Consider the following 20,022-nt stretch of genomic DNA (forward strand, 5'->3'; position numbering starts at 1 on the left):
CTTTTTTGCACAGGAACTTCTGTCACAAAGTTATTTGGGTCTGTGCGTGTGTGCTGAATGTCTCCAGTCATTGTGGCTTCTTTTGGTTTTTTTTCCTGGTGTGCCCAACAAGGCAGAGCTGGTGTTTGGGCTGAGATGATGAATCCTACACAGGCCTCAAAAAAGCCTTGGAGGAAATCAAGTGCTTGTGCAAAGGAGAGCTACAAAGACAGATCTAAATAATGGGCTTTTCAAGGCACAGCTGTGTCCAAAGGCAGCTGCTGCTCTTTGCCAATTGCATCTTGAATGTTCAGACTTTCTCCTCTGTGTGTATGTTTTGCTGTTAGGGAAGTGCTAGGCTTACTTTCAGGGTCCTGACTCTTTCAGGTGGATCATTGTTGACCATCAGCTGTCAATAGGTAATTAGCTTGCCTCATTAATATAGGTGGCCAGTCCGAATTGCAGAAGGGGCCAATTCACCTACAACCTGCGTTCTCCTCTGTTGAAACAATGCTGCCTTTTAAATCCTGCCTTGTTGCCAGAGGGACTTTTGTGCATGTTCCTCCAGTTCTCCAGACCTCCCTCTGTAACTAGGACTGATGAAAGGGTCAGAGCAGATGAAGCAGCATATTAGTGTAGCCCATGGTACGACAGCCGAGTGTTTCTACTAGCAAAGTGTTGGAAGCCATCTCATCTCTCTCCTCTGTCCACCGCTTCTGGCCTTGGGTTGCATGTCATGAGGGGTAGGATGCTTAACACAGATGAGCTTCCAGTGAACATCCAGCTGTCTGGAACACAGAATCATTGTGCCTGCATCCTGGTTATTCACAGCACCAGTGGAAAAGCTTTGGCTGCATTAATCCTTTGTTGTACCCAGCTAGCTTCTGGGCCACCTTATTTGCAGCTGTGCATCCAGCCCTGCAGGTAAACGTCAATCCAAGCAGCATGTGGTCCTGAGGAAGATAACCTGAAATTTTGTCCTAATTAAATTGTACACAAATACTGGTGAGCTTTTCTACTAGATCATCTACTAGTTCATTTCTAGTTGATAAAGTCTCAGATGCTTTTGGTTCCCTTTATGTTCAGCTGGCTTTTATTTTGATGTATGCTGTGAGTTATAGACCCTTAAGAAATGTTATTGTTTCAACCAAAAATGTGTTTCAGATGTAATCCTAGAATCACAAGAGAATGGAAGGCAAAGCTGGAGTGAGAAAAAGGCTTTGAGCTCCAGCCTGGCATGCCAACAAAGCTAATTGTCTGTGGAGTGAAGCAGTGGCTGAATAGATGTTTTCAGGTTGTGGCTGACACGCTTGGGCACTGACAGCATTTTCTGGACTTAATTCAGAGGGGTCAAATTCTCACCAGGTCAAGATACTTTGCAGTTCTAGCTCATTATTTGTATAGGATGGTGTGGAAACAGCTTGTCAGGAGTCTCAAACAAGTCTCGTGGGCTTATGTATGTTGGCAAGTTGCTGAGCCATCAGAGAAGACGGCTAGCTTTTTGACAGCAATTCACCCAGGCTGCACTAAATGTTTTCCAAACAAAATCGTCACAAGAGCACATGTCCTGATGATGTGCTGGAGCTTGCTTGCATTGGCACGTGTGGGCATTTGGGTGCTGAGGTCAAAAATGAAATGAGTGTGTAGAATCAGAGAGGTGTGGGGGGGTGTGTAGGTGATTTGCTCACCCTCAGTTTGTTATTAATATAGAATACAGAATAAACCAGGTTGGAAGAGACCTTCAAGATCGTCGTGTCCAACCCATCAACCAATCCAACCCACCTAAACAACTAACCCATGGCACCAAGCACCCCATCAAGTCTCCTCCTGAACACCTCCAGTGATGGTGACTCCACCACCTCCCCAGGCAGCCCTATTCCAATGGGCAATCACTCTCTCTGTATAGAATTTCTTCCTAACATCCAACCTAAACCTCCCCTGGTGCAGCCTGAGACTGTGTCCTCTTGTTCTGGTACTGGCTGCCTGGGAGAAGAGACCATCACCCGCCTGTCTACATACATGAAAGGAATTCTTTTGTTTCCTTAGGGTCAGTTTAACCTCGTGTCCATCACGTCCTACGTGGACGGGAATGAGCATAGTGATTCTTGTCCAGCCTAAAGCAGGGGTGCTGTTGGAATTGTAGTCAAGGATTTTCAGAACCTGCATGTCAAACTGCGCTCCCTGTGGTTAGGAAGCTGGTGTGGGTGGCTAGGAAGTTCCTGCATGCTCTCTGCTTACGGAGATAAAGGAAGCCTCCCCAGCACGCACTGGAGAGTCCTTCTGTGGTGTGCTCACCCCAGGCAGCCGCGTGGCTCTCGGGTAACGCCTCTCCTCCTTCCAGGTTGACAGGTACCTGTACCACATGCGCCTCTCCGACGATGCCTTGCTGGACGTGATGGCTCGCTTCCAGGCCGAGATGGTGAAGGGCCTGGGGAGGGACACGAACCCCACGGCCGCAGTCAAAATGCTGCCCACGTTTGTGCGCTCCCTTCCCGACGGCTCCGGTGAGTTCCCCTCCCCGGCGGGGCAGGGCTAGCTGAGGAGTATCTCGGTTTAATTTGGAGTGGACAGAAAAATGCGTTTTGCCCCTCCCCAAAAGGAGTGAAATAAAACCCACCCCAGACCTGGAAACCCAAATGGCTGTATTATTTACAACTCTATACACTAGTTACAGATATATGAGACTCCTGGGCTCACATTGCAGATCGTGACCCGTTCAACAACGCAGACTTCCATGCCCTCCCAGGCCTCCCGCTCTTTCTCCCTGCCTTCCCAAGCTTGCCCAGGCAGCTGTGCTACCATGCTGGTTTTATCACCACCAGACCAGAGAGCAGGCCTCCCCTACATCACAAAAGGTACTGCACTGAGAGCTAAGGAGGAAGAAAGCAAGCCAGGAAAGAGGGCCAAATAATCTCTGCACTCCGCTTCTATAGCAGATACAGGGCTTATGGGATAGGATAGAATAGAATAGAACAGAACAGAACAGACCAGACCAGGTTGGAAGAGACCTTCAAGATCATCGCGTCCAACCTATCATCCAACACCACCTGATCAACTAACCCATGGCACCAAGCACCCTGTCAAGTCTCCTCCTGAACACCTCCAGCGATGGTGATTCCACCACCTCCCTGGGCAGCCCATTCCAGTGGGCAATCACTCTGTGTAAAACTTCCTCCTGACCTCCAGCCTGAATCTCCCCTGGTGCAGCCTGAGACTGTGTCCTCTTGTTCTGGTGCTGGCTGCCTGGGAGAAGAGACCAACCTCTGCCTGTCTACAACCCCCCTTCAGGTAGTTGTAGAGAGCAATAAGGTCACCCCTGAGTCAAAATAACATAGTTTACAATTTCTGGTGGCGCTCTAGTCCCCTGGAGGACTGTCATCTCTCTGATTCTTAAAGGCATCTAGCTTTAACCCACAACAAGGAGGAGGATGGATTGCTGCTCAAGGTCAGCACAGCAAAGGCACTGGGCAGCCAGTGGCCTGGGGATACTGCCCATCTCACCTTGAGAATGCAGGTGTGTATTGAGAAGACAGCAGCCTGGGGGAGTGCTGGCTGAGGGTTCTTTCCCTGCACCAGCTGGATTTTGAGCTGGTGCTGCTTGTTTGAGGAAAGGACCTAGTAAGTGCTCCCAAAGCAACTTCTCTGAGCTCCAAACGTGGCTGTAATTCATGCTGGCCTTGCTGTAGGAGCTGTGGCTGGACATGGCAAGGGCAGCCTCTACAGCTCAGACGCTGCAGTGCAGTGTGCTGCTGGTGTGGGGATGTGGGCAGTGCTTTGGCCTGATCTTCATGCAGCTGCAGGGTGCTGCAGTGAAGCCCCTCAAACTGCAAAAGGACAGCAATGTTGTCTTCTCAGAGCTGTGACCCCTTCCTGGTTTCTAACAGTAGACTCTGCATTGCTTTATTGCCCCCAGAAGTGATCTCCTCCTGCCCTTCCTTGCCTTCTGCATAGGGAGAATCTGTTTCTGGGTGGGGCTCTACCAGAAAACAGTCTGTTCTGTTTCTGTGGCTGCATCCTTGTTTCCAGTTAGCCCTGAGACACGCAGTGGTGTCTTCTGGGAGGATGTGAGGTGGGATCTAGCACCCCAGCTTGTTTGGAGAAGTATGCACATCCAAAACAACTCTCCTGGCTCACCTGGTTCCTGGTAGTGTAGGCTGACAGGAAATGACATTTTCCCCAGGCTTAACCAAGTCTGTGAATTTGTGTCTGGCCTTGGTCAGGACTCAGTGTGTAACAGCTGTGCCAAAAACCTGAAGAGAACTGTTTGCTTTGTATCTCATTTCCACAGCACTTTATTCCTTCGGCAAGTAATTTTCCTACAATTAAATGAGGAACAATGGCTTTAATGACAAAAAGGGAACATTTGGGGGCTAGTCCCCTGAAATGAAGGATGTCTGAGGGAACTTACATACAGTCCTCTCAACTGCCTGGCTGGAACTGGGCTCTCTTCCTTTTAGAATAAACCTTTAGAATAAACCAAACCAGTTTGGAAGAGACCTTCAAGATCATCATGTCCAACCCATCAACCAATCCAACCCACCCAAACAGCTAACCCATGGCACCAAGCACCCCAGCAAGTCTCCTTCTGAACACCTTCAATGACGGCGGCTCCATCACCTCCCCGGGCAGCCCATTCCATAGCGCAATCACTCTTTCTGTATAGAACTTCTTCCTAACATCCAACCTGAACCTCCCCTGGCGCAGCCTGAGACTGTGTCCTCTTGTTCTGGTGCTGGCTGCCTGGGAGAAGAGACCAACCCCCACCTGGCTACAACCTCCCTTCAGGGAGTGGTAGAGAGCAAGGTGGTCACCCCTGAGTCTCCTCTTCTCCAGGCTGAGCAACCCCAGCTCCCTCAGCCTCTCCTCATAGGGCTGTGCTCCAAACCCCTCAGCAACTTTGTTGCTCTTCTCTGGACTCGTTCCAGCAAGTCAACCTCCTTCCTAAACTGAGGGGCCCAGAACTGGACACAGGACTCGAGGTGTGGCCTAACCAATACAGTATACAGGGGCAGAATGACCTCCCTGCTCCTGCTGGCCACACTGTTCCTGATGCAGGCCAGGATGCCATTGGCCCTCTTGGCTGCCTGGGCAGACTGCAGGCTCATGTTCAGCCTACCATTGACCAGTACCCCCATCAAGCTACCTTCATCAAGGAAAAAGAAACCTTAGCTTAACACTTCTTATTTTGGTGACTGCCACTGGTCCTGAGGTTTTTACAGGGCACTGACCCTGTCCTGAAAGAGCAGGGAGCCTCTGAGGTCAGGAGACTTGCAAAACTGCATATAGTGTCATCAGTGTTGCAACACTTCGTGCTCCTCAAGGTCAGCTTTGGACCATGCTCTCATGGCTTGTGTGGCCTTTCCACTGGGTCAAGGGCACACTGCAGGGTCAAGCTGGCCTAGGTTGTATTGACACACTGCCTATTTTAAGCATCCCATTGATTTCTCTATTTTTGCTCTCTTGCAAAGTTTCTTGTTGGTTATTTTGTTTCCAAATTTCCTGCTGGCTTAAACACCCCAAACTTGGCTGGGTTTCCCCCATTTGCAATAGCCACCAACTCTGAGGTTTTTCAGTGGCCTTGGTGTTGCTATTTTTAAAATGACCCCCATGGAGCATGGTCAGTTTGTAATGGTCTGACAATGGCACGGCTTACTGAGTAACCCCATTTGTCTCCTTACCTTCCTGATATCTGACCATGGTATCACAGGTGGAATTTCCTGTTTCCTTCCCCTTCAGGGCCAGAGATTTGATAAAATTCAGTCAGGTGCTTGGACTGTGGAACAAAGATCACAGGAGGCCGCACACATGCCACTGCGTTTTTCTTTTGGGAAGGGCCTTCTCCTCTGCTTAGGCTAGGTAATTGTTTTATTGTAGCAGGGAGGCCAAGCTGTCCTCCCTCAGGTCTCCTGCTAGAGAAGAATGTGTTTGAGCTAAGCTGACTGAAAAAAAAAAACAATGGGCAGTGCTTTACAGAATCACCTGAAGGCATTTGGAAATGTATTGGTTGGCTTTGGGTGACGAATTAGTCTTGTCCTGCTTGAAAGCTGACTTCTGCAGCAAGTCTTAACAGGTGACTGCAAATCCTGCATGCTTTTCTGGATGTAGGTATTGCTCTCCCATTTGCCTACCTTTCAGGTGTATGGTTTTGCAGTCCCTGTGTGCTCTGGTTGGCTTTGAAGTTATTTTGTGCCCCTCCTGCTGAGAAGCTTATCCCTCTGCAGCTTGAAAACATGGAGCAGGGTGCGCACAACCAGACTGCTGTATAGAAATGAAATTAGCCGCCTCATAGCAGCTAACAGGAGGGACTTGGTTCCCTTGCTTGGGCTGGCCAGCTCAGCCTTCCTGGTGATGCTTGCAAGCCCAGAGGACCTGCCATGATGGTACAGCAGAGCCTGTGGCTGTGGTGAGGCGGAGTCTGGGGGCTGTGGCCTCCAGCAAGGCATCTGGGCCACACTTCTCAGCCATCACCCGTGACTGTTGCCCACTTGTGTTGCAGAGAACGGTGAATTCCTTGCTGTTGACGTGGGTGGCTCCCAGTTTTGTGCCCATCAAGTGAAGGTGTTCAATGATGGGAAGCAGAGCAGCCAGCTGGAGAGCAAGTTTTACCCCACACCCAAGGAGGTCATACAGGGGAGCGGAGCTGAGGTAGGGCACGCAGCATCTCTTGTGGTGGTACTATGCTTGAGAACACGTCTGTCAGACACGGCCTGACTCTGTCCTCTCCTTTCTCCTGCAGCTATTTGATTATGTTGTTGACTGTCTGGTAGACTTCATGGAGACCAAAAACCTGAAGCATAAGAAGTTACCTCTTGGCTTTACGTTTTCTTTTCCATGCAAACAAACCAAACTGGAAGAGGTGAGATGCAAAAAGAAATGCTATTGGCAGCCCTAGTTCCTTGCAGAACCTGGAGAAGCTATTGTATGGGAGTGTTACCCTGTGGCCTTTTTGTGGGCTCCTGTTTACATAGCTCTCTCAAGAAGGTTTGGATGACCATTAACATGTGACTAGACTTCAAACACTGATTTCTGATCTGAAGACAGCATATTCTTTAAGCTAAAGCTCTTCCTTCACTTGATGAGTACCCAGTTCCATGGGAACCATGTTCCCCTGTAAATAAGACTGTTAGACTCTAAAAGACATACTTCTGTGTCCTGAAGCATGTCAGTTTCTTTTTTACACTTCATTCTAGATGGGAAAGACCTGTAGCTGAGCTGGTTGAGGGGCTGCATGGGTGAAGACCTGTAGCTGAGAGGCTGCATGGGGGAATGAATGGCTGATGGCCATTAATTTGTGGCTTCCTATTCTAGCCTTTCTTTCATTTTAGGGATCTGGGCTTTGGGTCCCAGTCCTGCAACTTCTTTGTGCTTAATGGTATTAGCTTGTGATGAGCATCAGTAAAGCCACACTTTAAACAAAGCACAAGGAGAAGCATTTGTACATTTGGGACTTTTGTTGCTGTCTGCTTTTGTTTAGCTGTCTGCCCTGACAGACACCCCAAGGTGAGATGTTCTGCTGTGACTTATTTTAGCTCTCAGTGGGCTTCTCCACAGACTTTGGCCTTGACTGTCTTTGTGGCAGGTATGTGTGTTGAAGTGGGAGATTTTTGGTCACTGGGCTGTTACTTTGCAGGGGTTTCTTCTTGGCTGGACGAAGCACTTCAAGGTCCGAGGAGTTCAGGACACAGATGTGGTCAACTCTCTGCGCAAGGCCCTCAAGAAGCATAAGGTAAGTTTTGTACCTGCAGAAGGTGAGCCTGAGTGGCCTCAGATTGTCCTCCTTGTCAGATCAGCTCTTGTTGTGCGAGTTGTTCTTTTGGAATTTGCCAGGCATCCTTCAAGGACAGCCAGTAATAAATGTCCAACCTGGCTGTACCTCTGCTGGAGCTGTCTCTCACTCACTGCTGAAGCCATGAAAGGGGATGTGCAGCTGCCTTTGGTCAAACAGTGCTGGCAACTGCACACTGATCAGCTGGGCTGGCTGTAACAGTGGACCAGTATGGTCCCACTCTGAGCTAAAGGAAGTCTGTTGTGAACCTGTTTGGTAAGAAGTAGATGCACGCTGTGTTTTGTAGCCGGGCTTGTGGTGGGTGAAGGCTGGGAGGAGGAAGCTATCATCTCAAAATGGCACACCTAACAGGGCTGGTCTGTCCACTTTAGTCTGTGGGACAGAGTGGTTGATTGTCATTTTTAAGGTCAGCAGTAAGACATGATCAAATCTACTCTTCAGCTTTGAATGCCAGTATCTTTCAGTATTTTGGTAATCCTTGTTTTTTGTGCTCTTGGTAACACCTTGTAAGAACTATGAAGCATCTTTCTATACCTTGACATCTTTGTATCAAAGAGGAAATTTTTCTGTATTCTCACATGGGGATAATGCAGCCTTGATTTTGGCTCACAGAATGTGATCCTCTAGTCTAACCCCACTGCCAGAGCAGGATCCTGTTGGGCAGGTCACACAGGAATGTGTCCAGGCAGTTTTTCAATGTCTCCATTGAAAAAGGAGGCTCCACAACCTCTCTGGGCAGCCTGTTCCAGTGTTTTGTCTCTCTCACAGTGAAAAAGTTTTTCCCTGTGTTCACATGGAACCTCCTCTGTTCAGCTTGCACCCGTTGCCCCTTCTCCTATCATTGGACATTCACTTCTTTCTCTGTGTCAGCCTTGCTGTAGCTAGCAGGAACACAGGATCTGAGACTCTCTGCATGAAGCCTGGCCCCCCTGCAAATGCTCACATCTGAGTTACAGCAGCCCTTTCATAACTTTGATTTTATGTTATCAAGAGACCTCAGTATGAAAGGAAAACTGCATAGCTTTGATGGAAAGGCTTTTCACTGGAGTGTGAGGTTGGTGTGTGGCTTCCTGAGGAGTGGCTGCATTTATGTGTGTGTATTTTCTGGCCCATGTGGTGGAACCTGCACAGGCAGCAGGACATGAACTGATCGTACACAGAACCTATGTTGGGGTGGTTCAGTGTAGAGAAGACAAGACTCTGGGAGGACCTTTTAGCTGCTTTCCAACACCTGAAAGGATCCTACAGGGTGCTGGAGAGGGACTTTTCATAATGATGTGAAGTGACAGGACAAGGGGGAATGGTTTGAAGCTGAGGGAGAGTAGATTCAGACTGGATCTTAGGAAGAGGTTCTTCAGTGCAAAGGTGGTGAGACTCTGGAATAGGTTTGCCGGGGATATTGTGGATGCCCTCCTCTGTGGGAGTGTTCAAGGCCAAGCTGGATGAGGCCTTGAGCAGCTGAGTCTAGTCCCTGCCCATGGCAGAGAGGTTGGAATAGATGATCTCTGAGGTCCCTTCCAGCCTATGCCATTCTATGATCTGGTCCTGCAGCCCACAAGATGCATGTGTATCACGAAATCCAAACTATTAACATGTTGCTTTTCTGGAAAGCAAACGTTGCATTGGCCAGATCCTGACTGGCCAAGCACTGGGGAATTCAGGGATGTTTGGTGCAGGGTTGTGGGGAGGGTGTTGTAAACAGAAGTAGTGTGTCTTCCAACTGAAGAGCATTCCTGCAGCAGGCTTTCCAAGGAGTATGTCTGCCTGCTGCTTTAGCACACAGCAGGCTTTCTAAGCTTTATTTGTTCTGCTAATCACCCATCTTTATGCTATTAGGACATAGACCTTGATGTCTTGGCTCTGGTCAATGACACTGTGGGAACCATGATGACTTGTGGCTATGATGATCCACACTGTGAAGTTGGGCTCATAATTGGTAATTTTCTCTGTTCACTAAGTTGTTGTTTTGATTCCCTCCCCTCCTCCTCCCTTCTCCCCCCCCCCCCCCCCCCCCAAATATTTAATCCTAACAAATTGTGAGTAAAAAGGAGTGTCCCAGTGCAAGACAGGGCAGGAAGAAAATGGGGAAAAAAAAACAATGGTCAGATTTTCAAGCCTGGCTGCCTTCTGTAGAGCAGCTGGTTTTATGCTGATCACATTGCCATCAAATGCCACAGTCCCCATTTTGTCTGGGCTCAGTTGTGACCAGCATGCTAAACTTTTCTGCTGACTGTATAGAAAAATGCCCATTTGTCTGTTCAGAGGAAGCTGAATTCCTCTCACGTCTGGTAGTTAGGATCAGCTACACTTCCTCCAGAGTCTCTACCCCGTGCACCGTGGAGGCTTTTTTAAGGCACACAGAAGTAAATTTGAGCAAGAAAAACGGTTTCAAACGAGTCAAGCCTTGGATTAATTTCCAAACTTCTTTCACTCACTGTGGAATGATTAGTTAACAAGTGCAGATGGCTTGATAGTATCATCCTCTACCACAAGGTCATGCATTTAGATTTGCTTCCCAAGACAATGCATTGACTTGTTCCCCAGCACGTGAACTTAAACCAGAGCAAAGAGGTAACTTGTCCACACTGTCTCCACTACTTGCAGGGACTGGCACCAATGCATGCTACATGGAGGACATGAGGCACATTGACCTGGTGGAAGGCGATGAAGGGAGGATGTGCATCAACACGGAGTGGGGCGCCTTTGGCGACGACGGCGCTTTGGATGACCTCCGCACAGAGTTTGATCAGGAGCTCGACCTTGGATCTCTCAATCCTGGAAAGCAATTGTAAGCGATTCCCTGGCTGATTTGCCTTGGCAGTCTGTGTTTTCTGAGTGCATCTCCAGCCTGTACCAGGACTCCCTTTGGAACAGGAATTGGGTTAAGTGAACGCGAGTTGACTTCTTCTTGGGCCTGTCCTATCCAGACCTTTCTCTTCTGGGCAGGGTGGGTACCTTTGACACTTCCAGGCCAAGGGATTGCTGCTGCAGTTAAAAATAGGTGGTTACTCTGGTGTGATGCTGTGGAGGGGTCAAGAGAGGAAGAAGATAAACAAAGGGCATATTTAAGGCCTGATAGATCAACACTGCTTCTACTAGCTCAGCTATCTGTAATTCTTTTGAAGATTCTCTTCTAATCACTCACTTATTCTGAGGGACTGTTTCTGGGTCCCAGGAACCCAAAGTGGCTACAACTTAGCTCCCCAGCCCCAGCTGTACATGCTTAAATGTGATCAACCTGCATAGGAACATAAGATGCTCATACCTGAACTTTTCATAGCTCTGGCTAGCTGGTGACCACGTGTATCACAGTATCACAGTATAGCTAAGGTTGGAAGAGACCTCGAGGATCATCGAGTCCAACCTATCAACACAGACCTCAGGACTAAACCATGGCACCAAGTGCCACATCCAATCTCCTCCTGAACACCTCCAGGGATGGTGACTCCACCACCTCCCTGGGCAGCACATTCCAATGACAAATGACTCACTCGGTGAAGAACTTTCTCCTCACCTCCAGCCTAAACTTCCCCTGGCACAGCTTGAGACTGTGTCCCCTTGTTCTGGTGCTGGTTGCCTGGGAGAAGAGACCAACCCCCTCCCGGCTACAACCACCCTTCAGGTAGTTGTAGAGAGCAATGAGGTCTCCCCTGAGCCTCCTCTTCTCCCGGCTAAACAATCCCAGCTCCCTCAGCCTCTCCTCACAGGGCTGTGCTCAAGGCCTCTCCCCAGCCTTGTTGCCCTTCTCTGGACACATTCAAGTGTTTCGATGTCCTTCTTAAACTGAGGGGCCCAGAACTGGACACAGGACTCAAGGTGTGGCCTAACCAATGCAGAGTCCAGGGGCACAATGACTTCCCTGCTCCTGCTGGCCACACTATTCCTAACACTGATAAGAACAGATACTACACTTGATCTTAGCCAAAAGGCCAAGAAGTGTAATCTTTCCTGTGCCCCATTCCAGGTTTGAGAAGATGATCAGCAGCCTCCATCTGGGGGAACTTGTAAGACTCATTCTCCTAAAAATGACCAAGGAAGGCCTGCTCTTCAATGGGAAAGTGTCAACAGCTCTGCTCACCAAGGGCAAGATTGAAATGAAACATGTCTGTGCAATGGAAAAGTAAGAACCTGCAATATGTCATTTGAGGGTGGCTGTTAGTCTTCCAGAAGCACAGCAACGATAATAAATGTTTAATTATCATCTGTCAGTACTGGGAACCATCCTGAACTGTTCAACCTGATTTTGCTTTTGCCTAGGAGATAAGTTGATCTTTCTGTAAGCAGCAGTTGGTGGGAGATAAAATTTTAGCTGAGTGCCTCAGTAGCAACTGTGTTGTTAAAATGCAGGCTCTTTAAACAACCTCTTTGGAGACCTGGGCACCTGGGGTAACTGTTGCAGTTTTCTGCTTCTGTGATGTGGGGATACTGGGGTTGTGGACATGTAGTACAGACTCTGGATCAGCTGATGGATGCTTACATGGAAAACTGACAGATTGTGGTGTTTTGAAGAGGAATCCTGGTCCTTACTGTTACTCCAGGAATCATTTTCTTTGTTGTTTTGAGGGGAGCTGTACATCTATACCTGTGCTCTCCTTCTGTGGACAAAAGGTGAGGGAATGGACTGAAGCTTGAAGAGGGCAGGTTTAGATATTAGAAAGAAATTCTTTACAGTGAGAGTGGTGAGACACTGGAACAGGTTGCCCAGGGAGGTTGTGGATGCCCCCTCCCTGGAGGTGTTCAAGGTAAGGTTGGATGAGGCCTTGAGCAACCTGGTCTAGTGGAAGGTGTCCCTACCCATGACAGTGGGACTGGAACTAGATGATCTCTAAGGTCACTTCCAACCTAAACCATCCTGGGATTCCTGGCTGGCTGATTGGCATGTCTCAAAAAAATGAACTCCAGGAAGCAGTCTCTTAGGAATCTGTCTCTCCCTTGGGACCTTTTTAGAATGCTGTGGGAAGGAAATCCTTGGTTTACAGGAACCAGTTAGGATGCTGCCTGGATAGTTTCATAGTTTCATAGTTTCATAGTTTCATTCAGGGTTGGAAGGGACCACAAGGATCATCTAGTTCCAACCCCCCTGCCATGGGCAGGGACACCCCACACTAGATCAGGCTGGACAGAGCCTCATCCAGCCTGCTCTTAAACACCCCCAGGGACGGGGCCTCGACCACCTCCCTGGACAACCCATTCCAGGGTTTCACCACTCTCATGGTGAAGAACCTCCTCCTCACATCCAGCCTGAATCTCCCCACCTCCAGCTTCATTCCATTCCCCCTAGTCCTATCACTACCTGAGATCCTGAGAAGTCCTTCCCCAGCCTTCCTGTAGGCCCCCTTCAGATACTGGAAGGCGACAATTAGGTCTCCTCGGAGCCTTCTCTTCTGCAGACTGAACAGTCCCAACTCCTTCAGTCTGTCCTCATAGGAGAGGTGCTCCAGCCCTCTGATCATCCTTGTGGCCCTTCTCTGGACACCTTCCAGCACCTCCACATCCCTCTTGTAATAGGGGCTCCAGAACTGGACACAGTACTCCAGGTGGGGTCTCACCAGGGCTGAGTAGAGGGGGAGGATCACCTCCCTCGACCTGCTAGCCACACTTCTCCTGATGCAGCCCAGGATCTGATTGGCTTTGCGGGCTGCAAGTGCACACTGAGAGCTCATGTTGAGCTTTTTGTCCACCAGCACCCCCAAGTCTCTCTCCTCAGGGCTACCCTCCAGCCAGTCACTGCCCAGCCTGTATTTGTGCCTGGGATTGCCTCGACCCAGATGCAGGACCCTGCACTTGCTCTTATTGAACTTCATGAGGTTGGCCTGTGCCCACCTCTCCAGCCTGTCAAGGTCCCTCTGGATGGCCTCCCTTCCCTCCAGCCTGTCTGCTGCACCACACAGCTTGGTGTCATCAGCAAACTTGCTGAGGGTGCACTCAATGCCACTGTCCATGTCCCCCACAAAGATGTTGAATAAGACAGGTCCCAGGACTGATCCCCGAGGGACTCCACTTGTCACTGGCCTCCACTGGGACATGGAGCCATTGACAGCCACTCTTTGGGTGCGACCATCAAGCCAGTTCCTTATCCATCTAGTGGTCCACCCATCAAAATAGGTTGTGCCCTGGTCTCCTCCCATTTCTTTTCAGGCCAACGCGCAATTATTGATGTATGTGTGGCCTTAATATCCTTGCATTAGATGATGTATTCTTTTGGCTTTGGGGTAGGTATAAGGAAGGCCTGGGCAACACAAAGGAAATTCTTACAGAGCTGAACCTGTTTCCCACTGAAGAGGACTGCATTGCCGTTCAGCACGTCTGCACCATCGTCTCCTTCCGCTCGGCCAACCTCTGTGCTGCCGCCCTTGCAGCCATACTGACCCGACTGAGGGAGAACAAAAAGCTGCTAAGGATGCGAACCACTGTTGGGATTGATGGAGGGCTCTATAAAACCCACCCCCAGTAAGTAGCTACAGGAGACCTGGTCATTGCTGGCTGCATGCTGGTGTTGCAGAGAGTCTCCATCTGCACGTGTGTGTGTGTGGCTTTTCAGGGAGCTGCTGGTTTTGCTGCAGGGCTGGGGCGAGGTCTGGTGGAGCACAGAGGATCAGACCGAGCACAGAGGATCAGACCAGCTTAGTTATTACAAAGATGTCTTAGGACAGCACAGATCCAGACCTTACTCTGCACACAGTATCATTGTGGGAAAGGCGAGGAGAGCTGTGCAGATCACCTCAGCTCCTGATGAATGTGTTTTTGGAACTGGATAGCTCCAGGTTCTGGAAACTTCATCCTGGATCTGCTTTTCCTTTTGACTCCTTTCTTTTCCCTCCTGTCCCTACCTAACATCTGATAACTGAAAAATATTGAAAGATCAGATTTACACTCTCCAGGAAGTCAATTTTTTATGCTCCTTTTCCTGCAACTAAATATTTCAAGCCAAATGCAAGCAAGTAGGAGGTGATAAAAGACCACCTCTCACAGGAGAACACCAAAAGAGGGAAGAGCGATGGCCGAGGTTTGTTGAGCCTCCCTGTGGGCAGCTAATGGGACACTTGGCTGCATTTGATACCATCTGTACCACTGCTCACAGGGTTTGTCTTAGGAGCTTTAGAACGTGGGGTGGGGACAACATGATGCATGGGTAAGGGTGTCCAGGAAAGAGATTCCTCAAACGAGTGCCAGGCCTCCAGGCAGATGTAATTCACAGTGGGATTTTACTTTCCCTGCACACTGCACCGTGCCACACACCCTGCTTTGTATCTACGCTTTCCCAAACTGGAAACTTTCTCACAGGTTTCTCCCAGACTGTATGGTGGTCTGAGTCCAGATGGAGACTCTTACCCTCTGTTTGTGACTGTGACTCTCCACTCTTGCCTGGCTTTTCTCCAGTGTCCCTCTCCCATGCAGAGCTACAGGCTGGGGTCAGAGTGGCTGAGAGCAGCCAGGCAGAGAGGGACCTGGGGATACTGGTCGATGGTAGGCTGAACATGAGCCTGCAGTGTGCCCAGGCAGCCAAGAGGGCCAATGGCATCCTGGCCTGCATCAGGAACAGTGTGGCCAGCAGGAGCAGGGAGGTCATTCTGCCCCTGGACACTGCACTGGTTAGGCCACACCTCGAGTACTGTATCCAGTTCTGGGCCCCTCAGTTTAGGAAGGAGGTTGACTTGCTGGAACAAGTCCAGAGAAGGGCAACAAAGTTGGTGAGGGGTTTGGAACACAGCCCTGTGAGGAGAGGCTGAGGGAGCTGGGGTTGCTTAGCCTGGAGAAGAGGAGGCTCAGGGGTGACCTCATTGCTCTCTACAGCTACCTGAAGGGAGGTTGTAGACAGGCAGAGGTTGGTCTCTTCTCCCAGGCAGCCAGTACCAGAACAAGAGGACACAGTCTCAGGCTGTGCCAGGGGAGGTTCAAGTTGGATGTTAGGAAGAAGTTCTATACAGAGAGAGTGATTGCCCATTGGAATGTGCTGCCCGGGGAGGTGGTGGAGTCACCATCACTGGAGGTGTTCAGGAGGAGACTTGCTGGGGTGCTTGGTGCCATGGGTTAGTTGTTTAGGTGGGTTGGATTGGTTGATGGGTTGGACGTGATGATCTTGAAGGTCTCTTCCAACCTGGTTTGGTTCATTCTAAATAAAGGTTTATTCCCTTGGCACTGGCACTTATTTAGAGGCATCTTCACGTTCCTGTAAGCCTACAGGTGCTGCAGAACAGCCAGAAATCAGGATCCTTGTACCCATCCCCTAGATGAGTTTCTAACCTTGCGCTCCTCTTGGCTGTGCTGTTGGATGCGTGCATGTGAAGCAAACCGTAAGAAACTCCTTCGTTCCCGCAGGTATGCTAAACGTCTGCACAAGGTGGTGAGAAGGCTGGTGCCAAACTGTGACGTTCGCTTCATCCTCTCGAAGTGCGGCAGCGGGAAGGGGGCTGCCATGGTCACGGCGGTGGGGTACAGGCTGGCCGCTCAACGCAAGCAGATCGACGCCGCTCTGGCGCCGTTCCTGCTGTCCCTGGACACCCTCAGGGAAGTGAAGAACAAAATGAGGACTGAGCTGGAATATGGGCTAAAGAGAGAGACACAAGCCAGTGCCTCAGTGAAGATGTTACCCACATATGTCTGTGGGACGCCAGATGGAACAGGTGAAGTCATGCCCCTCGGTTCAGGAAGGACCTCAGGGAACTGCTTGAAGGAGTCCAGCGCAGAGCCACAAAGATGATTAAGGGAGTGGAACATCTCCCTCATGAGGGGAGATAGAGGGAGCTGGGGCTCTTTAGCTTGGAGAAGAGGAGCCTGAGGGGTGACCTCATTAATGTTTATAAATATGTAAAGGGTGAGTGCCAAGAGGATGGAGCCCAGCTGTGCTTGGTGGAGCCCAGCTGTGCTTGGTAATGTCGAGTGACAGGACAAGGAGCAGTGGGTAGAAGTTGAGGCATACAACTTCTGTGTAAACATGAGGAAAATTTTTTTCCCTATGAGGGTGACAGCACTGGAACAGGCTGCCCAGGAGGGCTGTGGTGTCTCCCTCTGGAGATACTCAAAACCCACCTGGGTGTGTTCCTGTGTGATCTGGTATAGGTGATCCTGTTCTGGCGTCAGGGTTGGACTGGATGATCTTTTGAGGTCCCTTCCAGCCCCTAACATTCTGTGATTCTGTGATTTCCTGATTTCCTTTCCTGGAGGTGGTTCAGGAAAGTTGCTTGTCTGTTTTCCAGGGGGAACTTGCCAGTTAATTTGGTGGCAAATTACCTGGCTGGTCCTTCAGCTCCATGCCAGCATGCTGATGGGATGAATTCCATAGGGAGTAGTGTGCTGGCACTGGCACAGATGAAGCTTCTTGGGGACGTGTGGTAGAGTATGCCACTCTAACTGACAAATGTGCGAGAAGCAGCAACTAAATACCTTTCTTCTCTTACAGAGAAAGGAAAGTACCTTGCCCTTGACCTTGGTGGGACAAATTTCAGGGTTCTGCTGGTCAAAATCAGAAGTGGGAGAAGATCAGTGCAAATGTATAACAAAATCTTTGCCATTCCTTTGGAGATCATGCAAGGGACAGGGGAAGAGGTAACTTCCACTGGATGTTTAACTGACCCAGCCAAGGCCCATTGCATGGGATCCCTGTGAGATTTAAATGCTTTTTCTTTCCTTCCAGCTCTTTGACCACATTGTCCAGTGCATAGCAGATTTTCTGGAGTATATGGGGCTTAAAGGTGCTCGACTGCCTCTGGGCTTCACCTTCTCCTTCCCATGCAGGCAAGCCAGCATTGACAAGGTAAGAACTGCAGCACAGGGTGGGTCAAATGGCAGCTGCACATCTGCTTGGTAAATGATTTAATTTTGGGGTGAGGGAACTTCTTGGTTTGGATCTCTGAAGATCTTTTGCAAGCAAAAAGATCTTCTAAATGTTTTCTTCTAAGTAGGCCTTTACAAGGTTGAGAAGATGTGTGTGTGTGTGTGTATACACATATGTGCTGAGGGACTTTTTAGGATGTTGGGTAGTGATAGGACTAAGGGGAATAGAGCAAAACTAGAAGTGGGTAGATTAAAATTGGATGTTAGGAAGAAGTTCTGCCCCATGAGGGTGGTGAGAGACTGGCACAGGTTGCTCAGGGAGGTGGTGGAAGCCTCATCCCTGGAGGTTTTTGCAGCCAGGCTGAATGTGGCTGTGAGCAACCTGCTCTGGTGTGAGGTGTCCCTGCCCATGGCAGGGGGAGTTGGAACTGGATAATCCATGAGGTCCCTTCCAACCCTGACAATTCTATGATATTGTATGCATATTAGCCTTTGGAGAGAATATTTCACCTGGTTTGTAGGGGTTTTATTACTCTATAGGGTTTTTATTACTCTACTGTGCAAATTGGTTCATCAGAAAGTTGTCAACCTATATGCATATGATAGGTAGAACTTTTGCCTCTTGTATCTGATAAGAGGTGGATGTTACTTGCCTTTATTCTATAAAGATTAAGCCCTTATCATAGCACAGTGACTACATATTTTTAATAGCCCAGGAGTGTCTTATGCTGCCTTTACTCTTCCATGGGAAGTGATAACAGATGCTGCCTCCTACTTGCTCAGCTGCAGTCCCAGGGTGTTTTTCCTGACTGCACAGCTCTGTCTGTGTTCACTTCTGCACTACATTAGTTTCTTTTTATTGTCAGTGGGCAGAACCGAGCTGGCTTGTTCAGAAAAGGTTGGCTTTTTGATGGAGATCATATCTTCATCTTTGCAGATCTGATGTAATTAAAAAACAGAAATCTCAAGTATTCTGATGCCTTTCCAAAGAGGGGAAGATTGTGCTGCTTAATTCTAGTAACATATATGGGATACTGGACAACTAAGAGGCTGCTTTTGATGCTTTTGTGTCCTGGTGGGTTTCACAACAGCTTCTAAGTGAGGAAACTAGCTTGCTCTGTCTCAGCTTTCAGGTCACAGTTGAGAGTATAGCAATAGGACTTGGCTGTTTGTGCGGAGACCACTCAATGTGCTTTTCAAACCCACAGCACAGTATTTAGGTTTTGACAAACGAGGAAGAAACAAACTCCACAGCAGTGGTGGCAAACCCTGCACTAGACACTCACAGTAACCTGTCCAGTGACATAGTATCATAGTATCAGTCAGGGTTGGAAGGGACCACAAGGATCATCTAGTTCCAACCCCCCTGCCATGGGCAGGGACACCCCACACTAGATCAGGCTGGCCAGAGCCTCATCCAGCCGGGCCTTAAACACCCCCAGGGACAGGGCCTCAGCCACCTCCCTGGACAACCCATTCCAGGGCTTCACCACTCTCATGGTGAAGAACCTCCTCCTCACATCCAGCCTGAATCTCCCCATCTCCAGCTTCATTCCATTCCCCCTAGTCCTATCACTACCTGAGATCCTGAGAAGTCCCTCCCCAGCCTTCCTGTAGGCCCTCTTCAGATAGTGGAAGGCCACAATGAGGTCACCTTGGAGCCTTCTCTCCTCCAGACTGAACAGCCCCAACTCCTTCAGTCTGTCCTCATAGGAGAGGTGCTCCAGCCCTCTGATCATCCTTGTGGCCCTTCCTAAAAGGGGAGGTGAGACAAGAAAAGACTGCTGATGCTTGAAATGTAGAGTTTTCTCTATCTTCACCTCTGATTTTTGTCCTCTTCCATTTCAGGGAACACTTGTGGGTTGGACAAAAGGTTTCAAGGCAACAGACTGTGAGGGGGAAGATGTTGTTGATATGCTGAGAGAGGCCATCAAGAGAAGAAATGTGAGCGGTTCTTTTCTGCTCTGTTTGGTGTATTTAATGCACCCTCCTTCCTCCTCTGGCACCCTGCTACTGATTGTGACTTGTGTTTTAGGAGTTTGACTTGGACATTGTAGCAGTGGTGAATGACACCGTTGGGACAATGATGACGTGTGGATATGAGGATCCCAACTGTGAGATTGGCCTTATTGCAGGTACAGTGGCACTGAAGTGACCACCCTTAGAAGAGAGCAGGTATGCAGGTGCTGGGCTCCACAACCTACTTTGGAATGTGTAAAGCACCATCTTTTATTTGAGTCTTGATATATGGTTTCACTTGGGCTTCTTGGCAAATTGGTGTGGTCTTCAACAGAGAGCACCGTAACACCTGCGGCAGACACCATCCTGCATCTGTTGGACTTCTTATCATATCTCTAATGGCACCTAACAAGTGCATGCACAGCAAAAGCATCTGAGAATGGCAGAACATGAAGCCTAGTTTTGACAAGTGTATTGATATTTACTGTCACAGCCAGGTCACAGGCCAGGCCACACCTGAATGA

The 20,022-nt window shown here is 49.2% G+C and overlaps 1 protein-coding gene and 1 non-coding gene across 2 annotated transcripts in view; one reads left to right on the forward strand and one right to left on the reverse strand.

Annotated features, from left to right (window-relative positions):
• The window catches only part of LOC137442063 (hexokinase HKDC1-like), a 30,558-nt gene that overhangs the window by 2,058 nt on the left and 8,478 nt on the right, over positions 1-20,022 (forward strand). The window contains exons 2-14 of the mRNA XM_068140289.1: positions 2,321-2,483; positions 6,476-6,624; positions 6,716-6,835; positions 7,610-7,705; positions 9,602-9,701; positions 10,370-10,553; positions 11,730-11,885; positions 13,982-14,215; positions 16,085-16,389; positions 17,166-17,311; positions 17,400-17,519; positions 19,388-19,483; positions 19,575-19,674. Coding sequence (XP_067996390.1) covers positions 2,321-2,483; positions 6,476-6,624; positions 6,716-6,835; positions 7,610-7,705; positions 9,602-9,701; positions 10,370-10,553; positions 11,730-11,885; positions 13,982-14,215; positions 16,085-16,389; positions 17,166-17,311; positions 17,400-17,519; positions 19,388-19,483; positions 19,575-19,674 — 1,969 coding nt within the window. The remainder of the gene's footprint in view (positions 1-2,320; positions 2,484-6,475; positions 6,625-6,715; positions 6,836-7,609; positions 7,706-9,601; positions 9,702-10,369; positions 10,554-11,729; positions 11,886-13,981; positions 14,216-16,084; positions 16,390-17,165; positions 17,312-17,399; positions 17,520-19,387; positions 19,484-19,574; positions 19,675-20,022) is intronic.
• On the reverse strand, positions 11,525-11,706 carry LOC137442143 (U2 spliceosomal RNA). The gene has a single exon (XR_010987589.1). It is a non-coding gene; the product is annotated as a U2 spliceosomal RNA (small nuclear RNA).

Source organism: Melanerpes formicivorus, unplaced genomic scaffold (genome assembly GCF_026170545.1).
Source record: "Melanerpes formicivorus ecotype bairdi unplaced genomic scaffold, bMelFor1.0.p_v2 SCAF_6, whole genome shotgun sequence".
NCBI lineage: Eukaryota > Metazoa > Chordata > Aves > Piciformes > Picidae > Melanerpes > Melanerpes formicivorus.